A 24,423-nucleotide genomic window follows, 5' to 3' on the forward strand; every position below is an offset into this window, starting at 1 on the left:
CTACAACAGCTCAGGTCACTGGTTCGACATTTAAGATTTCTGGCATGGCGCTTCCGGTCTCCTCCCTCTTGACAAGATTTTCCCAGAGGGAGACATCGGTCATCTTATGGCCAGCACTAGTCACTCTCCCGCCAACTGTCTGCACAATGTTGATGGTCGTCACCTACACCGTGGGAATGTTCTCTGGTGTGGTACCGATCCCCCTGCTCCCAGCACCAATCCACCTATTCGAGGCACTGTTCACCCACAGTGACGGTTAGTTGCCACGCTCGGGAATCAACGGCCCAATGGTGGTCACAGGAATGGGATTCCTTTGGCATGGAAAGGGAGTTCAGCCCCTTGCCGAGGCAGCACCAGCACAATTGGGCACCTGAGGCTATGTCGATCTACATGATGCTGTTCTGGCAGCAGGGCCAGTGGCTGGGGCAGTGGCCCTGTTGGAGTGCCTGGGGCCTCAGCATGACCTTCTCTTCTTGCCACGAGTGGTCGCTCCATCTGGAGGTGGTGGGTGTAATCTTCCGGAGGTGGGAAACTCCCCAAGTGCTCGATTCAGAGTGGGTGAACAGGGGCTCTCTGTCGGACTCCTTTTTGCTCCTATGATCGGGGGCTCTGATGTATGCCTTCCCCCCAGTGCCCTTGATCAACAGAGTCCTTATGAAGATCAAACACCACAAAGCGAAGGTGATCCTGATAGCCCGGCTTGGCCTCACCAGCACTGGTTCAGCACACAGCTGGATCTTTCGGTAGCCGCCCCACTGCAGCTGTCTCATTAGCCGAATCTGCTGTCCCAGAACCACGGCAGTCTTCTGCACCCAAACCTGGTGGTACTGCACTTGACAGCCTGGTTACTGCATGACTGAATGTGGAAGAGCAGGAATGTTTGGCCTGGGTCCAACATGTCTTGTTGGGTAGCAGAGAGCCTTCCACCAAAGTGACCTACCTGGCCGAATGGAAAAGGTTCACATGCTGGTCCTCACGCCAAGGTATCTGGGCCGAACAGGCCTCCCTGCAGGTGATCCTTCTGACCCTCAAGCTCCAAGGGTTATCCCTCCATTGATTAAGGTCCACTTGGCCTCTATTTCAGCCTTCCACTCCCCGCTCCAGGGCAGGTCAGTCTTCGCTTATGACATGATGGTTCAGGGCTGTGTGTGGGCAATGGGGTAGCTCAGGGTGCAGGGAGGGGATAGCTGGGGACTGTGTGTGGGCAGTGGGGTAGCTCAGGGTGCAGGGAGGGGATAGCTGGGGACTGTGTGCGGGCAGGAGGGTAGCTCACGGTGTAGGGAGGCAGTACCTAGAGGCTGTGCGCCAGGAGAAGTCCCCTGTGGTTACTGCTCCTCAAGGGCTCCCGGCTTCACCGCCGTGGTGGGGGCTGCTGGGGCTCCTAGCTTCAGGCCCACAGTGGGGGGTGCCAGGGCTCGGGGTTTTAGCCGCGTGGGGGGGTGAGGCTTGGGCTCTGGTTTCCTGCTTGAGGCCCCTCGGGGATGCAGACCCCCAGTTGAAAACCACTACAATAGAGTTTTGAAATAATGGAGAATGTGCTGGGGGAGAATAGCAGTTGGCAAATGCAGATTGCCAAATGTGTATATAACTTTCCTTTTGAACAGAATACAGAGAGATTTTAAAAGAATTTGGGAGATTTAACAGACTGGGACGCATTAAGGATAAACTGAGATACTTCCAAAAATTACATGCACCATATAAAGCTCTGTTATCACAGAGTGATAAAGTAAAAACTGAACTTGGCCAAAAGTTAAAATTAGATGTTGTTGTGCATATATACACACCGGCTGACTGAGTGAACGGTTTGGTCCCCATAACAGTATGTCAGATAAATTTGAATTCATCTTTCCATGCTTCACGTGGCAGTGATCCTCCCATCGTTCTGTCCAAATCCACAGCATTCTGCTGTCGCACAATCTGGATATATCTATAGCTCTAAAGATCTTGCAGTTGTGCTCCTTGTTTGTTTTGTTTTTCCCAAAATGCCACAGTCTTTGGGCATGCAAACAATCCCTGACCAGATGGATTGTTAGGCATTCAGCAAACCTATTCCTGAAGGAATCAAAGCACACTCTGCAAGATCTCTGGTGACATCCTGGGCAGAAAGGTTATGTTTCAACTGAGGAAATCTGCAGGGCAGCAACCTGGTCATTTATCAATACCTTTATTAAACATTTAGGTGGAGGAGGAGAGCGTGTGAGAGGTGGCTCTTTGCACATCCTGAATTCTGGCCCCTGGCACACTAGTTACAGCAGCCTTGGAGCTGCTCTAAGATGTATCAACTTGTAACAGCCCTGTATGAACATTATACCAGTTGTGAAGAGCTAGAGGTTATGGGGTGGTGGTGTTGAGGGTGGCAGAATAGGGTCATTCTGCCAACCCTAACCCACGTGGGAAATTCTGTTCTATGGAAAGATTCTCCAGTGGGTCTGTTTCTATTCTTTAAAGATCCCTTTATCCCACCTGAGCAGAATAAAAGCCCCACATCACAAGGCACTATTGTTTGTTTGTGAAGAAACAAATAGTTTTACATGTTAAGATGCTTAATGCTCAGGAAAAGGAGGGAGGCAGAAAAAGGGAATTTGTTGATATTGAAAACTCATATTTGTTTGTCTAATTATTCCTCTTTTTAAATTTTCTTTCTTACACTTATTATCTAGCTAACAAAGCATTTGCTAAATTAAGTATTACTGGTGTTGAACTGTTTTTAGAGTTCACTGTATGTTTTTGGTTCTTTTTCTTAGTCTTCGAACATGTGCTTAAGTGCTTTGCTGAATTAGGGCCTGTACATTTATTTACAATTTGCTTTAAAATTAAAATTGGAGGAAGAGGTTTAGATTTTCCAAATCTAAAGTAAAATATATGAGATTTATTATGGAGAATAGAGCCCCTACTAACCTGTTTTGAAGAGGGGTTTTTGAAATAATTTTTAAGACAATTATTTCCCTTTCAGTAGCTTGACCAGCCACATTTTCTTTGGCATATTTTTCTTCCTTGTAAATCTCGAGGGTTTTGAAAATCTTGAAAAGCTGAGGTGCAGTCTCTTTGTTTTTTGCAAGCAGCTTGAGAATTCTGAATTCAAGAGCCAATCTGTGGCCTTCTCTTGGTGCTATTAGAGCAGGGGTGGTCAAACTATGGCCCGGGGGCCGAATCCAGGCCTCCAGATTTTTAATCCGGCCCTTCAGATTTTTTAATCCGGCCCTCGAGCTCCCACTGGGGAGTGGGTTCCGGGACTTGCCCCGCTCCAGCCGGGGAGCGGGGTCAGAGCCTTGCCTCGCTCCGCACGGCTCCCAAAAGCAGCAGCATGTCCCCCTTCTGGTTCCTACGCATAGGGGCAGCCAGGGGGCTCCGCACGCTGCCTCTGCCCCAAGTGCTGCCCCCAGAGCTCCCATTGGCCAGGAACCATGGCCAGTGGGATCTGCAGGGGTGGCGCCTGCGAACTGGGCAGCGTGTGGAGTCGCCTGGCCGTGCCTCCATGTAGGAGCCAGAGGAGGGACATGCTGTTGCTTCTGGGAGCTGCTTGAGGTAAGCACACCCCAGAGCCTGCACCATGACCCCCTCCCATGCCCCGACCCCCTACCCCACCCTGATCCCCCTCCCGCCCTCCGAATCCCTCGGTCCCAGCCCGGAGCACCCTCCTGCACCCCCAACCCCTCAGCCCCGCCCCAGAACCCTCACTCCTCCCCACACTGCAACCCCAGCCTGGAGCCCACTCCCTGAACTCCTCATTTCTGGCCGCACCCCAGAGCCTACACCTCCAGCTGCAGCCCTCACACCCTCCCAATCCCCAATTTCCTGAGCATTCATGGTCTGCCATACAATTTCCATATCCAGATGTGGCCCTCAGGCCAAAAAGTTTGCCCACACCTGTATTAGAGGCTCAGCACTTCAGAAAATCTCTCCACTTTTTTATGTACCAAAATACAGATTTAGGAACCTAGCTTTAGGCTCCCATTTTTTTAAAATCTTAGTCTATATCTCTACAAGCAAAAGACTAAGGTGGAGATTTTGAAAAGCACAAATGGTGGAAGTTAGGCACGCCAACTGCCTTTTGTGCATTTAAAAATACCTTCCTGTGACGTTAATAGAGTGTGTTGCTTAGCTCCCCTCTTTCCCTGCACGAGTACTCTTGAAAATCCAGTATTTCTTCTAAGAAAACAATAGGTCAGGATCATTCTGAACAAAAAATCTGGTACAAGGAAAAATCAGTGATGCTACAATAAATTAACTTTGTTGTTAACATACTCTAGGGATAGTTTTATTTGATGAGGTTCAAAGACCTTAAATATCACCATAATTTCCTCAGTGTTGAATATTTTAGAAACAGTATTAACACAATTTCAGCCTGTTTTAAAATATACAGCGCGTCTGAACTATTCAGTGATGGTACACACAAAAAAGGAAAAAAGAAAAGAGTAGTAGTTTGGAGCATCAAAGCATTAAATTGCTAATTTCTACTTACATAAGCATCTTTTTGTTATACTGATGCCTATGATAATAGAAAAACAGGAAACAAGTGGTGGTTTGGCTGTTAATCTTGTTTGAGTCTTAAAATGAACAGCTGTTGCTTTTAAAACAAAGATTTACAGAGAAGCAAAAAACTCACTAGAACAAAATGAAAATGATTTTGTGAAGTGCCCACATTAAAATCTGTAATGGTTTACATAGGGTTCAGTGCATATGCATATTAGAACTTAATTTACAAATAAACTTTGAAAATATACACACTAAATAATTTAGCATTGTCAGTCTCATGCTTTCTCTTCAAGAGCCTATTTATATGCAGATGGAAACTATTGGTGGATTGGCAAGATTAAAAGTTTTGTTAAAATGACACAGTCATTTACCTTTGCCTTTCTTCAAACTTCATTTTGCTGTACCCAAAACACACATTTTTGCTGGTCCAGTGAAGACCATATGCTAATGGCTGTGATATTTAAAGGAAACAATTCAGTTTTTATCATATTTCATGGTAGATGTGGCGACACATTGCATTTCAAAAAGGCTTTGTTGTTTTTAGTGCTAATGTTTTTACCCATTGTCAATAATAGCCAGCTTTCTGAATACTCGAAAAGAAAAGGAGTACTTGTGGCACCTTAGAGACTAACAAATTTATTTGAGCATAAGCTTTCGTGAGCTACAGCATCCGATGAAGTGAGCTGTAGCTCACGAAAGCTTATGCTCAAATAAATTTGTTAGTCTCTGAGGTGCCACAAGTACTCCTTTTCTTTTTGCGAATACAGACTAACACGGCTGCTACTCTGAAACCTTTCTGAATACTGTGTCTGATTACAGTCCTATAACCTCTCTTCCCCCCCCCCCCGCAATTCTTTTCAACAAACAGGTCTAAAAAAGAAAAAGCTAAAGCAGGAGTAAAACCAGATGCTTCTGATCAAGAACCAGAGGGGCTGACGCTTTTGGTACCAGACATCCAGAAGACTGCTGAGATAGTTTATGCTGCTACCACCAGTTTGCGCCAAGCAAATCAAGGTAAAATAAAATAAAATAGTCAATATGTTGATTAATACTGTACATAAGATTTTTAGCATGCTTGTTGACATAAAATTCAGAGGCCAAGATTTTAAAAAATGGATGCCAGAAGTTAGACTCCTAGGACTTAGATGCCCAACTGCCATTTAAGGTGCCTAAGTCCAATATTTAGGCGACACTGAGATCCTCAAAATCTCTGCTCAGATGCCATGTAACCCTGCAGATGTCTAAAGTCCCTAGTCCCTTGCAGTTCCACCATTAAACTTCCCTAAGTTTTATCCAGTGAGTTGCCACAGTCTAGCATCCAGGTGCCTATCTCATGCATATGCCTCAGCGGGATCCTCAAAGTAGGCATTCCTCTGCCTGCCCAAACAAAAACCACAACAGCAGCTTAGGCGCCTACCTCCAGAAGAGGGTTCACCGCAATGATTCCCAAGCAGTGATTGGTGTCCAAGTCCCTTTGGAGGGGACGGCTTAGGACTCACCCCCTTCTTTGGAATTTCCTGTTGACTAGTTTAGGCAGCTCCCAGGTCAGTGTGCTGGCTTTTGTGGATCCCATTCTTAGGCATCTATCTTGCTCCCTCTGCACTGCATTGGGAGCCTAGGTATCTAATTCAGGGCTGTAGATTCCACTTGGTATCAAAGTGCCTACAAGTTAGGCACTGTAACACTTAGCATAGCAATGCATAAGTTCCTTTGTGAATCTAGTCCCTAAGTCTTTAATTTTGGATTTAAGTGGCTTGATTTTCAAAACTGCTGAGCACCCAGCAGTTTCCTGGGAAACTTTGGCACTCGTTTTTAAAATTCTTGGTCAGATTATACAAAACTGGTTAGTGTAAGGAACAATGCTGTATCTTTCAGTTTTTATCACAATTATGTAACATCTTGTCTAACATTAAGAGGAAAATGAGTATGAGAAAAGCTGACAAAGTAATAACTCTGCTGTTGCAATTAAACTTCTTGAATAAAAAAATTAATTCTTAGTAAATTAAGTACAGAACAAAGAAAACCTAAATTAAGGATTAAAATGGAAGAAATTTCATATAACATTTGGTGTCTATACAGAAATTAAAGAAACCAAAAATGAATAGCTCTTATGGTAACATTGATTTTACAATATATGTGGTCTTCTACAAGTCTATAGGGTAGGGAAACATGGAATTTTATAAAAAGTTAAGAAAACTATCTTAAATTCACAATGCAAGCTGATAGTTTGAGCTTTACAGTTACATTATTTGTAAAGCAAAACTTAATCTGAAATAAAGAGCTGATTTTGTCATCACTTGTGGGGAATGTGTGTTCAGTATCGTTGTCAAACCAGCCACTAGTAAATGAGAGAACATCAGATTTTAATCTTATGTGGAAAAATATATATCACTTTTAAATATTTATATAACAGAAAAGAAGTTGGCTGAATACTCCAAAAAGGCTTCTGTGAAGCCCAAGCCCTTGTCTGTTTTAAGGTCCCTTGAAGAAAAGTATGTGGCTGTCATGAAAAAACTCCAGTTTGGTAAGTTAAGAAGTATTAATATTGTGTAATGTTGTTGTGTAGAAAGAAGAATTCTAAAAACATACAATGAGGCTTCAGTCCAGGAAAGATTTGCACATGTGAATAATTTCAGACAGTAGACTGTTCACACGCAGAAAGGTTTCAGAAGGGTAGCCATGTTAGTCTGTTTCAGCAAAAAGAACGAGGAGTACTTGTGGCATCTTAGAGACTAACAAATTTATGCAGAAAGTTACCCATATCCACATTTTCAGGTTGTAGTAAGTTGCATTAAATTATGTTCAAATGTATTAAGTACAGGGTGTTTCACATACAAATTACAAAATGATCTTTGCGTGTGTTTTAGTTCTCAGAGACCACTGCTGACCAACACAGTCTCCTTGTTTCCTTGTGCTTCCCCCATCTATTTTTCTATATCCTTCTGTTTTCTTGTGTCTTGTATTTAAATTGTAAACTGTATAGGACAGGAACAGTCTCTTTGTTCTGCGTCTGTACAGCACCTAACATAATGGGGTCTTGGTCCGTGACCGGGCTCTTAGATGCTTTGATAATATATATAATCATTTCTCAAATATTGGTGTGGGGGGTTTACAAATGCTGCAAAAACAACTGTTTAACCCAACTTATTTGCTTCTATGAATAATTGTAAGACAATATTTTGTTCAGAGATATATTTCTGGAGAGTGTCATAAATAGGGCTGTTAAGCAATTAAATAATTAATCACGATTAGTCGTGCTGTTAATAATAGAATACTACTTATTTAAATATTTTTTGGATGTTTTCTACTTTTTCAAATACGTTGATTTCAGGTACAACACAGAATACAAAGTGTAAGGTACTTACTTTATATTTTTGATTACAAATATTTGCACTGTAAAAAAGATAAAAGAAATAGTATTTTTCCATTCACCTAATACAAGTACTGTAGTGCAATTTCTTTATCATGAAAGTTGAACTTACAAATGTAGATTTGTGTGTCAAAAAAACCTGCATTCAAAAATAAAACAATGTAAAACTTTAGAGCCTACAAGTCCACTCAGTCCTACTTCTTGTTCAGCCAATCGCTCAGACAAACAAGTTTTTGTTTACGTTTGCAGGAGATAATGCTGCTCACTTCTTGTTTACATTGTCACCTGAAAGTGAGAACAGGCATTTGCATGGCACTGTTGTAGCCAGTGTCGCAAGATACTTATGTGCCAGATGTGCTAAAGATTCATACGTCCCTTCATGCTTCAACCACCATTCCAGAGGATATGCGTCTATGCTGATGATGGGTTCTGCTCGATAACGATCCAAAGCAGTGCGAACCGACGCATGTTCATTTTCATCATCTGAGTCAGATGCCACCAGAAGAAGGTTGATTTTCTTTTCTGGTGGTTCGGATTCTGTAGTTTCCGCATCAGAGTGTTGCTCTTTTAAGACTTCTGAAAGCATTCTCCACACCCCATCCCTCTCAGATTTTGGAAGGTACTTCTGATTCCTAAACCTTCGGTCGAGTGCTGTAGCTATCTTTAGAAATCTCACATTGGTACCTTCTTTGCGTTTTGTCAGATCTGCAGCGAAAGTGTTCTTAAAACAAACAATGTGCTGAGTCATCATCCGAGACTGCTATAACAGGAAATATATGGCAGAATGCGGGTAAAATGGAGCCAGAGACATACAATTCTTCACCAAGGAGTTCAGTCACAAATTTAATGAACACATTATTATTTAATTAACACATCATCAGCATGAAACCATGTCCTCTGGAACGGTAGCCGAAGCACGAAGAGGCATGTGAATGTTTAAGAAGAGTCAGCTACAAAAGGGCCATGTGAACGCCTGTTCTCACTTTCAGGTGAGATTATAAATAAGAAGCGAGCAGCATTGTCTCCCATATATATATAAAAAAACTTGTTTGTTCAGCCAATTACTAAGACAAGAAGTAGGACTGAGTGGACTTGTAGGCTCTAAAGTTTTACTTTTTTTTTGTTTTTGAGTGCAGTTATGTAACAACAAAAATTCTACATTTGTAAATTGCACTTTCATGAAAAAGAGATTGCACTACAGTACTTGTCTGAGATGAATTGAAAGATACTATTTCTTTTGTTTACAAATATTTGCACTCTGAAAATGCTAATCAAAAATAATATAAAGTGAACACTGTACGCTTCGTATTCTGTGTTGTAATTTAAATCAATACGTTTGAAAATGTGGAAAAACATCCAAAAATATTTATAATACATTTCTATTGGTATTCTATTATGGTTTAATAGTGCAATTAAAACTACAATTAACCGGTGATTAATTTTTTTTAGTTACGCGCGTGAGTTAACTGCGATAAATCAACAGCCTTAGTCATGAATACTCATGTTACTGGGTATTCACACCAGAAATTTTTGTGGGCCTTCTTGTAAGATCTCTGAGTTTGGTAGAATGAAGAAGCAATAACATGGGACTTAAGTGACTAATAATGGCATGAAATACATTAGGATGAAATTCAGTAAGGACAAATGTAAAGTACTACACTTAAGATGGAATAATCAAGTGCACAAATACAAAACGGGAAATGACTGTGTAGGAAGGAGTACTCCAGAAAAGGATCTGCGGGTTACAGGGGATCACAAATTAAATATGAGTCAACAATGTAATGATGTTGCCAAAAAACAAACAGCACTCCAGGATATATTAGCAGGACTGTTGTAAGCAAGATACGAGAAGTAATTCTTCCACTCTACAAACCACTATTAAGGCCTCACCTGGAATACTGTGTCCAGTTCTGGGCACCACACTTTGGGAAAGATGTCGACAACTTAGAGAAAGTCAAAAGGAGAGCAACAAAAATTATAAAAGGTCTAGAAAACATGACATAAGAGGAAAGATTGAAAAAGCTGAATTTGTTTAGTCTGGAGCAGAGAAGACTGAGGGGGGTTAGACATTAGGAAAAACTTCCTAACTGTAAGGGTAGTTAAGCACTGGAACAAATTAACCAGGAAGGTTGTGGAGTCTGTCATTGGTAGATTTTAAGAACAGGTTAGTAAACACCTGTCAGGGATGTCTAGATAATACTTAGGGCTTATCTATACTTGAAATGCTACTGTAGCACTTCAGTGTAGACACTATCTATGCATGAGGTCATCTTCCATCTGCATAAGTAATCCACTTCCCTGAGAGGCGGTAGGTAGGTTGATGGAAGAATTCTTTCGTTGCTCTAGTGCTGTGTACACTGAGGGTTAGGTCGGCTTAACTATGCCGCTTTGGTGTGTGGATTTTTCACACACACCTGAGCGATGTAGCTGGCTTGACCTAACTTTTCAGTGTAGACCAGGCCTTAGTCCTGCCTCAGTGCAGCAGATTGGATTTGATGACATATTGAGGTACTTTCCAGTCCTGCATTTCTGCGATTTTTATGAATCGGGAATAGTCATAGCAGTAGTCATTCTGTGAATAGTTTCTGAGCTATCTGCAGGTTCAGATATTTTTACATAAGCCACTCTAATAATAATGAAAGAAAAACTAGGGAAAAAATCAATCTTTCAAGGATAATTCATAAACAGAAAAGGGGGCTAAACTCATTCATAAATTGTTGGCTGTGGATAGTTCATCCCATTCTCACATCAAGCTTTCAACAGCCAGTAGGGACATGGGTCCATGTCAGAGGTCACAGCCATAGGCTTTGCAAAAACCTTACCTCAGGCCCAAAGTCTGCAACTGACTCAGTATGGTTAGGCCCATATTGACTTCAGTAGGACTCCACTCTAGCACAGCGGTCTGCCCATGTGGATTCCGTTCCAGGATCCGACCCTCAGTTAGCAAAATCAACCATAACTTTGCATTTGTCCTCCATGTCTCCCAGCATGGTTCATCAGTGAAAATACATACAAACCTTTTCGGTGGATTTCTGTAATATTTTAAAGATAATTCTTATTAATTTTAATGAACATTTCAGTGAAGATTTTTTGCGGGAAAATGTTTCCTGAACTTCTAAAAAATGTATGAGTAGCATTAAAAAGTTTTTTTTAAATACAATTTATTGCTAGATGCTCTTGCTGGCTCATACACAAAATTGGTTTTTTATTTGATCAATTAATGTGTTCCAGTCCTATAAATCTTCACTTGAGTAATCTGAAGTAGCCCATTTGATGTCAGTGGGGACTATTCACATGGGTGACTAAGGGTTTGGAGGACTGGGTCCATGAAATACATGTGATTCCAGAAAAAAATAAAACTATCCTAAAAATCTGGCCATCTAAGACCAAGAGTCAAAATACTGTATGAGAGAGTGTTCTTGCAGTATTTCAAATAACAAGTACTAGAAATCATGTAGGATATTTGGTCTTGTAAAATTTCCAATCCAATATTTACAAGACCCTTCATGGAGCTTGTAATAATCACAGAAACCTTCTTGAGGCTCCCAGGATTCAAAACTTTGCATCCGAAATCCAAAGCTTTTCACCCATCCCTAAGAAAACAGTACAGTAATTCATGGTTCAAAACAAAGCTGTAGTATTTAGACCAAGTTGCTTTGTCCAAAAAAAAACCCCAAACACCCCCTCCCCCCAACACATCTTGCAGAAGTGAAAAAGCACTCTTTCTAGGTCCCTTGTCTCAAAAAACACTTTTCAGATTAAACTCAGCATTTCCCCAGTAATTTGCCTCTTGCCTCAGAGCATGAACAATTTCAGACAGAAGAGTTCTCTTTCTCAGAATATTTAAATGGTGGATCAAAGTCAGTCTTCTAGTCGAAAGGCTCCCATAACCTTAATTATGGAATTCACTGCCATTCCTCTGTTACACAACATACAAGTTTGGGTGGGTGGGGGTTCAGAAAAAGAAGCCAGGACTAGGATTGAAGGTGGCTTGACAAATCATTTGTTATTTTGAGAATAGTTTTTATGTCACAAATAGAGGTCTTGTCATTGCCAATGAAAACAGAGAATGTAGCTGGGAGAGTTATTGGTGCTATCTTTTCACCTTTGGCACCAAGTATCAAATTTCATTTAATGACAAATGATAAAAAATCTGGTCTCATTCTAATTTTTATGAATATTTTTCCGTATTAAACATAGTTGGCAGTCTGCTCCAAATAGATCCATGACTAGAATTATTATTATTCATTCCTTAGGACCACAATGTGCTTAGTCTGGAATAACAGGACGTTTTATAGATCAGAATTGAGGTACATTAACATGGTTGTGCATGGAAGCTTATAAACCTGCTGAACTATACTTGATTCTTCTACCCAGTACTGCTTATGCTTCATTTTCTGTGGTCACTATATTAACTCACAAAACTGCCTAGAAAAGAGACGTGAAAGGGCAGAATATGTTTTGATTACATGGAATGTAACTTTTCAATGGGTATTAGTTTGACACTTTATTCAACATCAATCAATTAGTAACGTTATTTTTCTAATGCAATAAAAATATTATTTTCACTATTCTAGATACATTTGAAATGGTTTCTGAAGTTGATGATGGAAAACTAGTTTTTAAAGTAAATTACCACTACATGTCTCAGGTGAAAAATGCAAGTGATGCAAACAGTGCTGCCAGGGCTCGACGTCTTGCTCAAGAAGCTGTGACTCTTTCAACATCACTGCCACTTTCATCTTCATCCAGTGTCTTTGTACGCTGTGATGAGGAACGGCTTGATATCATGAAGGTAAGAAACAAAGGCGCTTTCTGACTCTGTACTCAGTAGAACAAACATTTAGGAGAATATTTTTAAATACTGATGAGAAACATGACTATTCAATTTACCATTTTAATCGTTTCCAGTTGTAACTTCTATAAACTTCCTGTAGGTGACGAGAGTCCTAGCAACTTGGTGTATATTCCATACCCATTCTCTGTGTTAAGTCCTGTTAAAACTGGAGAGAAGGGCCAGATTAATGAAAGAAATAGGTGCATAATTTTATTTTTTGGATTTTTTTTTAAAGTGAGGTTCTGCTCTGAAAAGTTGATACAAACATGGTATCTTGCAGTTCTGCATCAATTTCTCAATAACTTCCATGTAAAATAAGCTCAATTTACAAGTAAAGCCATCTCTTTTCTAATTACTAGCCTTGAGACTTAGCCCAGGATTTGAAAGTCAAGCCAGATTCTTTCCTCCTTTTCATCACTAGAAATAGATTCTGCAGGCCAAAATTTGCCCTTACATATACTCGTGCAACCCCATTACATTCAAAGTATACCATTAGTGGCTCCTGTTCAACCCCACTGCCTTCAGTGGGCTTGCAGAGGTGTAACTGAGGGTATATCTACACTGCAGTTAAACACCTGTGGCTGGCTCATGTCAGCTGACTAGGGCTTGCGGGGCTCAGGCTATCAGCTGTTTAACTGAGGTGTAAACATTTGGGCTCGGGCTGGCCCTGGGACCCTTCCCCTTCGCAGGGTCCCAGAACGTGTGCTCCAGTCCAATCCTGAACATCTGCATCTAAGTTAAACACTCTGTGGTCCAAACCCTGCGAGCCGGAGTCATTTGACATGCACCAACCAAGGGTGTTTAACTGCAGAGTAGACGCACTCAGAATGACCCTGTAATTGGTATTTAGTAAACAATCTATTAATGATGTACAAAAAAGGAGTAGACTTAGCTTCCTAACTGCTTTGGCTGGGTAGTGCTACCAGGAGAGAGAGGCATTAGCAACTTAGATTAATCACTAATGCAACTAGGTTAGACAGATTTGTAAGACGATGACATTTTTATGTAGGCATTATTTTCAAAGTAGAACTGGAGGTGAAAAATAAGTTTATCCTGTAACCTCTCAAGATACCAATTATAAAATGTTTAAAACTGCAATTTGTCACATTTCTTTTTATATGATAGGTGCTCATAACTGGCCCAGCAGACACCCCTTATGCAAATGGTTGCTTTGAATTTGACGTATATTTTCCACAAGACTATCCGAATTCACCTCCACTTGTGAATCTGGAAACAACTGGAGGCCATAGTGTGAGATTTAATCCAAACCTTTACAATGATGGCAAGGTAATGTGCATTGAACTTAGTTCTCATGATGAAATGCAGTATTCAAGTATACTTCTTGGTCAGTCGGTCTGTCTGTCCTGCTGCCCTGCTTTGTGTTGTGCTAGGAACAAAGTGAAATGGACAAGAATCTTGCTTGTGCCTGTGCTCGCTCATGCTGTCTCAACCACGGTTAACCTGCACTTTAGAGGTGAAGGTTATTTTAAATTTCTCTACTGTAAATCACAGCAGCTGCACAGAGGAAGAGCAAACCAGGAAAGGAAGTGTGAAATTTGCAGGTTTCATACAGCCAAAATTTGTGTTCTGCCTTTGCATGCGAGAGAGAACTTTTATTAAAAGTACAGTTTATCATTAATTGTACTATGCATACATTATTAATATAACTTTCTTTTTTTCTTTTATGCGCTATATATGCAGAAGTGCTAATTTATTTTTCCTCCCTGAAGCCAAGGTTATCAGCTGTTCTTGACTAATTATATGTTGGTGGGGGTTCTCAAGGGCTCCCAGAAGCTTCTTGTTAAAATTTGCCTTCCAAACTGAAAGAAATTGGGTTGATTTCCCTATTATTAATGGACTTCACCCCCTCTTTGTATACTGCCAGAGATGACTTACCCTGGGGCTTTTTTCCCCTATGGTATGGACCAGATTGCAACAATTGAGAAATATTTAAAAAAAACAAAACAAACAAACAAACAAAAACCCACGTATCTGAGGGGGAGAACTGCAAACCTCACTAGAAGGTCATCATCTTTTCCATCCTCCTCACCAGATTTCATAGGCTGAGCACTTGTGTTATGTTACCAGTATCCAAAGAGCCCAAGTCACTTTTGAAAATGGGATATAGGCTCCTAAATATCTTTGCGTAAAATTTTCAAAAGCACATAAGCTTTATTGAAAGTCAAGGGCCTTGTGTTCCTAAATTGCCAGGTCATTTTTGAAAATGGGATTTAGGCCAAGTCATTCAGGTGCTTTTGGAAATTTTACCCTTGGTCTCTCTGCCTCAGTTGCCCATTTTGTAAAATAGGGACAGTAGTACTTCTTTGCTTCACTGGGGTGTTGAGATGTTCAAATACTTTGGTAATGGAGGCCACATAATTACCTAAAATAGGTAAATAGATAGATATACTTAAGAACCCTAACAATATTCCTCAGAAACCAACAAGCAGCTAATTCTTCCGTTCTCCAGTGGGAATTTTAAAGAGAGGTGCTCAAAATAATCTGGGGATGCTCACTGGTGGGATTTCTGCATAAGTCCCAGGGTGGTGATTGCGTGTGAAAGAGGACTGCAAACTGTTCGTTCTCCATAAAGTACTCTTGTATAACTTTTAATATTCGTCATACTTGAATTTCCTCCACCGCTGCTACAGGGACTCTGAAAGAGGCTGCTTAAAGCAGACACGCTTCTGGGACCTTGTTGACAATGCTCACCTGCCACCTCAGGTGGCACCTGACATATTTCAGAACGCTTTGAGGGAGGCCCCTTTTCAGTGTATGGGATTTAAGGAATGGCCTTCATTTGGGCCTCTGACACTCAGGATCTCCTTGAACTCCTACTCTCATACACCCCGACTCAATCCCTTTCCTTGATTTTGTTCCAGTCTTAGATCTAGTTTCAGACATTCCCCTGTCTTAAATACAAAAGTGCTGTTGAAAAACAGAGTCCATATCAGTCATAAGCATTCAAGAACGTTCATGCTCTCTTGATATAGGTGTGTGTGTGTGTGTGTTCATCTATACTGTTTGGCTAAATAGTTTCCTTTTCCTTTAAAAAAAAAAATGTATTTTTAAGGGAAGGCAGGGAAGAAGTCATTACATTCTCAGGGATATTGAATTTGTGTGAGGCATATGTTTTGGAACCTCCAGAGTTTGTGACATTTTTCTATGATTTTTTATTTTTTTTTAATTTCTCTGTTTTACTCATTTGCTGGCATACTGTCCTAGTTGAACTTTGTCTATAATTTGTATACTTTAATTTGGTTACCATTTCAAAGTTTGATATTCAAAAAGATCTAATATGTCATAGTTCACAATATATTTTGGTGCCCTACAAATTCCTATTAGTTTAAAAATGTTGTTTTAAGTCTAAACGTCATGTTAATTTAACTATGCAGAGTTTGTCCCTGTGCATTTTATGTCCGATCTTATTAAAAATTTTATCTGCAGGTCTGTTTAAGCATACTTAACACATGGCATGGAAGACCAGAAGAGAAGTGGAATCCCCAGACTTCAAGTTTTTTGCAAGTAAGCATTTCTTCCTCCTCTTCAAAACACGTTGTGTAAGAACAAATAAATATCAGAAAAATGTCTGCTCTTGCCTTAGCTTTTCTACCTTAGAACTTTAAACAACTTTTTTTCTTCATAAAATACCATGGACAAAAGAAATTTCTTAGTTACTTTTCCATTTTGCTTGTGGGAACCTATAGCTAACTAAGAGCCCCTCACTGAACAATGAAAGTGCTGCAGAAAATTTAACGACTGTTGGTCATCAATTAGATTTCTTATTATTTTGAAACGGAATTAATATGCTGTAAATGTCCCACACTGAGTGAGACCTCCTTATCATTGATTTCTTCTACGTAAACTTTCACTCATTACCCCAGAAGCTGTATGGGATACTATAACAATCTTTATGTACTTATTTCCAGCCAGTTTCCAGCTAGCAGCTACAGTCCCCAAAATAAAATACTAATATGGATTTAGCAAAACCTAAATTTTAAAATCCTCTTCTTATAGCTGTCCATATTGTGACTTTTGTTCTAGTATCTCTTAACAGCTGCAAATAACAAAAGAAAGTAGCTTGTTGAATTACAACACTGTAACTAATAATGTGAATACCTGTGTATTCCAATATTCATGAGGCTAGCAGCTTTGGAAAAGAAAAAATCTAAATCTGTATCTGTTTTATAAATCTTAGGACTTGACAGTCAGAGTTTGTTACTCTTGGGAAATCCTAACTTCTTGTGCTCAAGAGTTAAATGTAAATTACTGGCCACCTAGTTGATCTAGTTAAGTCTTTTAGTTCAGTGTACTTCGAGAGCTTGTTTTCATGTGTGTGACTGCGCCACTGTAGCACTTTAGTGAAGATGCTGCTATGCCAACAGGAGAGCTTCTCCCATTGGCATAGTTAATCCACCTCCCTGAGAGGCGGTTGCTGTGTCCATGGGAGAAGCTCTCCCATTGACATAGGGCTGTCTACGTGTGTGAGGGCTGGGGGGTTAGGTCGGTATAACTACGTCGCTCGGGAGTGTGGATTTTTCACATCTCTGAGTGACATAGTTATACCAATATAGGTCTGTAGTGTAGACCTGGCCTCAGAAGAAGCAAGAACAGCATAGCCAAGGAAAATTATTACTCGAGCTATCCCTTGTCCCATTACTGACAGGTTCTGGAAGCAGTCCCAGTTCATTTCTTGGCTGAAAGAAGGATGGCAGTTATGGCCTTTGAGGGTGGAAGGGTAGAAATCAGGTAGAAATAGGGGGAGATATCTGGACACCAAAAGGACGAGGGAGGACTCCTACCCACTAAGCATGGAAGGCAGTGGAAATATTACTGTTTATATGCTAGCTTTTGTCTCTGGGAACCTGGCTTGACATCCTACTTTACTTAAGAGAAGCTAAAAGCATAGTGAATATTTTGACAATTTAACATACAATGCTTTTGTATGAGGAGAAAGTCATTCTGATAATGATTGAGGTTCAGTGCATAGAAAGCTGACTTATATTCAAGCATTTGCTCAACTTCCCCCATGTAGATTTATGGAGGTATTTTCCCTTCCGGGGATCAGAGGTCTGAAATTAGGCCCGAGTCCTGCAAAGATTTGCACACATGCTTAAATTTACATACTGTAAGTATGTGTATATATATTTAAAAAATGAAATTATGCTAGTTACAGGGGAACTGTCAACTTAAAATCAAGACAAATTCAAAACTTAAGCTAAAGTAATTTCATGTACTTCAGTTCCTCCTGCCACATTTTCCTATCGTTTATTTTTTCTATTTCTATTGTATATGAAGCTTTCACATTAACAGGAAAACCAGTAAAAATGATTGTAGAAAGTGTTGTCAAAAGCAAAGTAAACTAACTGACTAATGTTCCAGTTACAATAATGTTAAGTGTTACTTGTCACAATAGTGGAGAAACAGTTTTCAGAGGGAAGTTTAACTTAAACAGGTCTGTTAGGGGTCGTCTCTAGTGCTAATGCCTAGATTTACCAGTTTTGAGGGCCAGTTTATCTCTGGATAGATCAAGAAGCTAGTTGGTCCCCCATTATGGGCTTTTGGTTTCAGGGACAATTTGATTGGGCACAGTGCCATCTGGGATGTACTTTGCAGCCTGTCTTTCTAGACAGCTCCTAGAACAAGGACTGAGGTTCTTGGTTTGTGCTCATAGGAGTTTCTAGTCTCAATCCTTTTAAGCCCCATGGTATGATCTTGTGCCTTACCATTCTATGGTGTTGTGGCAGGTTCCTTGTTTCCCTCATTAGACTTCTCAATGTTGTAGAAAAAGGCCTAGATCTCCAGCCTTGTCTCAATTATTTCCTTCCCAAGAGGTAATGGGGTCATTTTTTCTTGAACTTGTTTCTATTTTTAGTTGTTGTTTTTTACTTTTATTTTTTGGTGGCGTATGCATTGTACATTCACTTATGAGTATGCTAAAATCTGTTACAAGCAGCATAAACTATGAGAATGTGTGTGTGAGCCTGCATATATTTTATATTTATATCTATAGCGAAAGGTTTAGGTCCCTCTTTTTTCATATATTGTGGGAAGACGTGCAGCATCTGTGTGATGAATGAATTATACAAGACATAGGACAAATTGTTATTGGTACAGTGTAGATAATCTAAATTTAGCTGGTTGATTTCACAGGAATAGGTAATTCCTGTTTTAAAAAAAAATTAGCACAATGCTCTAACACACAGTTGTTACTAGTTTTCAGAATGCTAAAGGCAGCCGTGGTTCAGTCATTTTAATACACTCCTAAAGGCTGTTATTATTGGGCATTTAGTAAAGAATACTGGTTTGTGACTACAGGGAGTTAACCAGATTCATGGGCAATAATGCTTGTAAATAAGTTTTTGTTAATGCTTTTGCTAATACTTTCCTATAAAAGGAATGTTCTGGGGGAAAATACATAATTTCAATTTTGCTGATTAGCTTAGTTTTCCACAGAGCCATCTAATTAGCATTTTGAAATGACTGCAAAGCATAGTACCAGTTAAGAGGGTTTTTGGGTTTTTTTAACATGGACATAATTGCTGCAAAATGCCATTGTTTGCTGCAGATTACCTTCTTTAGCATCCTGGTATGCTAATGACATGAAATTTTCTTCTCTGCAAGAATCTGTTTTTTAATTTCATATTTTTTTTGCTGAGTATGGGATTGGACAGTAAAGTAGCACAGTAGATAAATGATTAACTTTAGAAAATAATTTCATTCTGTAAATATATAAGTGGAAAAGTCCAGTTTGGGGGTGTGTGTAGTTTTTTGTTTTTTTTTAAACAGGTAAGGCTTGAGATTCTTCTCAGACATCAGGAGAGCAGTACCATGTATTCTACAAAATCTGTTTATATTTTTATTGAGACATAGGGTTTTACTATCTGCTTCAATGAAATCTAGATTCTATGGCGACTTTTTGAAAGTTTCTCTTCTTACAGTATCAAAATATGAATACACAACACCCTGAGGAGTGTAGTTGTTGAATAAGAAGTTATAAGGGAGATAATTCAACAAAATCATTCTGACTTTAAATGTATTTCTGATTCTCACAATATTCCCCCTCCTTAAGAGTGAATATGACTGGACATATGGTAATAATTGTGGGAAAACATATAATTGTCACATAACATCTGGCAGTATCACAAGGGGGACTGGTAGTAAAGTGCGAAATCTGCAGTAAAGTTTATCTTCCTCCTAGACCAGAGGCTAGACTATCGTAACTGATAAGCATAACAATCTTTTCATGTAAAGTTTATTTCAGATAGGAAATAAACACACCTGTAAAACTTAATACTGCATGTAAAGAAATTCTTCAGTGTGTCATTTGTTTTTTTCTTTCAAAACAAGAGGCACTATGTAGGTACTTAAATGGCTCCCATCACTGGTAATATCTGATTGCCTCCCAGCTGTACAAAAATAGGAGTAAAAAGAAAAGAAGGACTTGTGGCACCTTAGAGACTAACAAATTTATTTGAGCATAAGCTTTCGTGAGCTACAGCTCACTTCATCGGATGCATTCAGTGGAAAATACAGTGGGGAGATTTATATACAGAGAGAACATGAAACAATGGGTGTTACCATACACACTGTAACAAGAGTGATCAGGTAAGGTGAGCTATTCCCGGGGGGGGGAGGAGAACACCTTTTGTAGTGATAATCAAGGTGGGCCATTTCCAGCAGTTGACAAGAACGTCTGAGGAACTTGGGGGGCGGAGGGGGGGAATAAACATGGGGAAATAGTTTTACTTTGTGTAATGACCCATCCACTCCCAGTCTTTATTCAAGCCTAAGTTAATTGTATCCAGTTTGCAAATTAATTCCAATTCAGCAGTCTCTCATTGGAGTCTGTTTTTGAAGTTTTTTTGTTGAAGAATTGCCACTTTTAGGTCTCTAATTGAGTGACCAGAGAGACTGAAGTGTTCTCCAACTGGTTTTTGAATGTTATAATTCTTGACATCTGATTTGTGTCCATTTATTCTTTTACGTAGAGACTGTCCAGTTTGGCCAATGTACATGGCAGAGGGGCATTGCTGGCACATGATGGCATATATCACATTGGTGGATGTGCAGGTGAACGAGCTCTGATAGTGTGGCTGATGTTATTAGGCCCTATGATGGTGTCCCCTGAATAGATATGTGGACACAGTTGGCAACGGGCTTTGTTGCAAGGATAGGTTCCTGGGTTAGTGGCTCTGTTGTGTGGTGTGTGGTTGCTGGTGAGTGTTTGCTTCAGGTTGGGGGGCTATGTGGAAGCAAGGACTGGCCTGTCTCCCAAGATCTGTGAGAGTGATGGGTCGTCCTTCAGGATAGGTTGTAGATCCCTGATGATGCATTGGAGAGGTTTTAGTTGGGGGCTGAAGGTGACGGCTAGTGGCGTTCTGTTATTTTCTTTGTTGGGCCTGTCCTGTAGTAGGTAACTTCTGGGTACTCTTCTGGCTCTGTCAATCTGTTTCTTCACTTCAGCAGGTGGGTACTGTAAGAATGCTTGATAGAGATCTTGTAGGTGTTTGTCTCTGTCTGAGGGGTTGGAGCAAATGCGGTTGTATCGTCGAGCTTGGCTGTAGACGATGGATCATGTGGTGTGGTTTGGATGAAAGCTGGAGGCATGTAGGTAGGAATAGCGCTCAGTAGGTTTCCGGTATAGGGTGGTGTTTATGTGACCATCGCTTATTAGCACCGTAGTGTCCCGGAAGTGGATCTCTAGTGTGGACTGGTCCAGGCTGAGGTTGATGGTGGGATGGAAATTGTTGAAATCATGGTGGAATTCCTCAAGGGCTTCTTTTCCATGGGTCCAGATGATGAAGATGTCATCAATGTAGCGCAAGTAGAGTAGGGGCATTAGGGGACGAGAGCTGAGGAAGTGTAGTTCTAAGTCAGCCATAAAAATGCTGACATACTGTGGGGCCATGCGGGTACCCATAGCAGTGCCAATGCTCCTCTACCATGTACATTGGCCAAACTGGACAGTGTCTACGTAAAAGAATAAGTGGACACAAATCAGACGTCAAGAATTATAACATTCAAAAACCAGTTGGAGAACACTTCAGTCTCTCTGGTCACTCAATTAGAGACCTAAAAGTGGCAATTCTTCAACAAAAAAACTTCAAAAACAGACTCCAATGAGAGACTGCTGAATTGGAATTAATTTGCAAACTGGATACAATTAACTTAGGCTTGAATAAAGACTGGGAGTGGATGAGTCATTACACAAAGTAAAACTATTTCCCCATGTTTATTCCCCTCCACCCTTCCCCCCCCAGGCCCCAACCACTGTTCCTCAGAAGTTCTTGTCAACTGCTGGAAATGGCCCACCTTGATTATCACTACAAAAGGTTCCCCCCCCCGCTCTCCTGCTGCTAATAGCTCACCTTGCCGGATCGCTCTCGTTACAGTGTGTATGGTAACACCCATTGTTTCATGTTCTCTGTGTATATAAATCTCACCACTGTATTTTCCACTGAATGCATCCAATGAAGTGAGCTGTAGCTCACAAAAGCTTATGCTCAGGTAAATTGGTTAGTCTCTAAGGTGCCACAAGTACTCCTTTTCTTTTTGCGGATACAGACTAACACGGCAGCTACTCTGAAAAAAATAGGAGTAGCATTTTTTATTTCTTCCTTCCAAGTCTGTAGAATAAATACATGTTGGCTTTGCTTGCTTGTTTGATTGTGTCTAAGTGCGTGAGGGAAGACATTATTGAGGAAAAGTGAAGCCAGAGAAATAAATTTTTACATTTAGCTCTGAAACTGGTAACTCACTGGTCATTCTCGTTTCTTGTAGGGGTGAGTTCCATAGTCAAGGAGCAGAGTCTGTGAAAGTTCTGTCTCCTGCACTCACAAGCCTCCCTCTGTTGGTCAACAGTTTCATCTTAGCTGTCATGGGAGCTCATGGTCTCAGGGAGAAGCAATTTCTCAGGTAGTGAGAGCCAATTCCATTAGGGGGTTTTGCATATTTGGACAGACCATGAACTGGACTCTGCACCGTGTGAGGAGTCGGCACAGAAAGGAGAGCACTGGGGTGATTGCCATCAGTTGTGTTGCTAAGCAGAATGGATGTTTTGTACCAGCTGGAACTTTTAGGGTGTGAGGCTTCACTCCTATATTTGAGTTTCAGTAATCAAGCCTGGAGATCTTACAGGGAGCACTGCGGTCTTGTCTGCACCTGAAAGTTGGCAGCAATTGCTGCAGGGGGTAGTTGGACATGTAGTAGTTCTGAGGAGTCCAAAGGGCTCTCAGACTGCAAACTGAACCATTTGAAGACAATTGCTCTCTCTAGTGAGAAACATTATAGAGGAGGCAAATTCTTCAAAGTGCTTCCCTCTTCCTACCCACATTATTTCAGCCTGTCTTGGCTCAGCTCTAGACAGCTGCTTTTCACCCAAGTGCTGATTTTGGCTAGACACCTAAAAGATGGGAGATTGAGCTCTTATCTTGCAGGAATCATTTAACATCTATATCATGGTGTTTATGTTGAATGCAAAGCAGCCTCCAAATTTCATAGTATCATAAATAGTGAGAAATGGATGGGAAAATGAAGTATGTGCTATCCATAACTATAAAGAAGCTCTTCCAAAACCTGCTAATAAATCAACTGAATAAAGCTCATATATTAGCCACAGCAATGAATGGGGATTAAAAATAATCCAGCAATGACCAGGAAGCATGGGATTTTGCAGTTGACGAACATAAAACAGACACTTACGCAGAATATTATGGAAATTTAATACAAAGCCTGTATAAATTCACCAGTTGTTACACACACGCAAAATAAAAACTATAGCAAAGTCCATTCATGTACTCAAATGGCTTGTTTGGGTTTCCTGGCCCTCACTTGATTCCTTCCTTATCTCAAAGTGGTTTTTCGCTTGTGCAGGGTGGTTTTCTGCCCCAGGTCCTTCCCATTAGGCCTTGGCTTTTATTCCTATGTCCTGATCAGATCGGAGGTAGTCTTGTACTTTAAGCTTTTTCTGGACAAAATTGTTCTCCAGACTAGGGTTTTCATACATAGAGACCATCTGGGCCATAATTCTTTCCATTTTAAATTACTTTGTAAACATTAATTGACAAAAAATAGGATAAACTGAATGTTTGTTTGGAAAACGTTAACTAAAAACTTAATGGATAAAGGCGCATATGGTAGAAACCCTGAGTTCACCAGAGGCCTTTTATCCTCGTTTGGTTTAGATTAATTTAGTTCAACAGACATTTTCTTTATTCACTTATGTAATTACAGATTACATCTGGGAGAGGGGAGGCGATCATTAGTGGTATGTTTCTGTAGAATGTTAGATTTGATTATTACAAAGAAACCTAGTTTAGAAATAGTTTGTAATTTTATATTGAAATCCATGGTCTGCTGGTTATTTTATTTTATCAGAGTTTCATTTTGAAGGTCGTAAGAGAACACTGTTGTAAAATTTCTTCACTGTGAGGAATAAAAATACTTTATAGCTATTAAATGGAAAGCAGGTTTCAGAGTAACAGCCGTGTTAGTCTGTATTCACAAAAAGAAAAGGAGTACTTGTGGCACCTTAGAGACTAACCAGTTTATTTGAGCATAGCTTTCATGAGCTACAGCTCAGAAGTGAGCTGTAGCTCACGAAAGCTATGCTCAAATAAATTGGTTAGTCTCTAAGGTGCCACAAGTACTCCTTTTCTTTAAATGGAAAGCAGCTGCAGGACTAAATAAATTGCTTGGAAACAATTAGGCACTAAGTGTTTTCCTGGTTCAAAGATCA

At 40.3% G+C, this 24,423-nt stretch overlaps 1 protein-coding gene across 1 annotated transcript in view; it reads left to right on the forward strand.

Annotated features, from left to right (window-relative positions):
* BIRC6 (baculoviral IAP repeat containing 6) overlaps positions 1-24,423 on the forward strand; it is a 322,387-nt gene that overhangs the window by 275,033 nt on the left and 22,931 nt on the right. Inside the window, 5 exon segments of the mRNA XM_037895446.2 lie at positions 5,345-5,490; positions 6,890-7,000; positions 12,424-12,641; positions 13,809-13,970; positions 16,131-16,208. Of these exon segments, the coding sequence (XP_037751374.1) occupies positions 5,345-5,490; positions 6,890-7,000; positions 12,424-12,641; positions 13,809-13,970; positions 16,131-16,208 (715 nt within the window).

The sequence above is a fragment of the Chelonia mydas genome, chromosome 3 (genome assembly GCF_015237465.2).
Source record: "Chelonia mydas isolate rCheMyd1 chromosome 3, rCheMyd1.pri.v2, whole genome shotgun sequence".
NCBI lineage: Eukaryota > Metazoa > Chordata > Testudines > Cheloniidae > Chelonia > Chelonia mydas.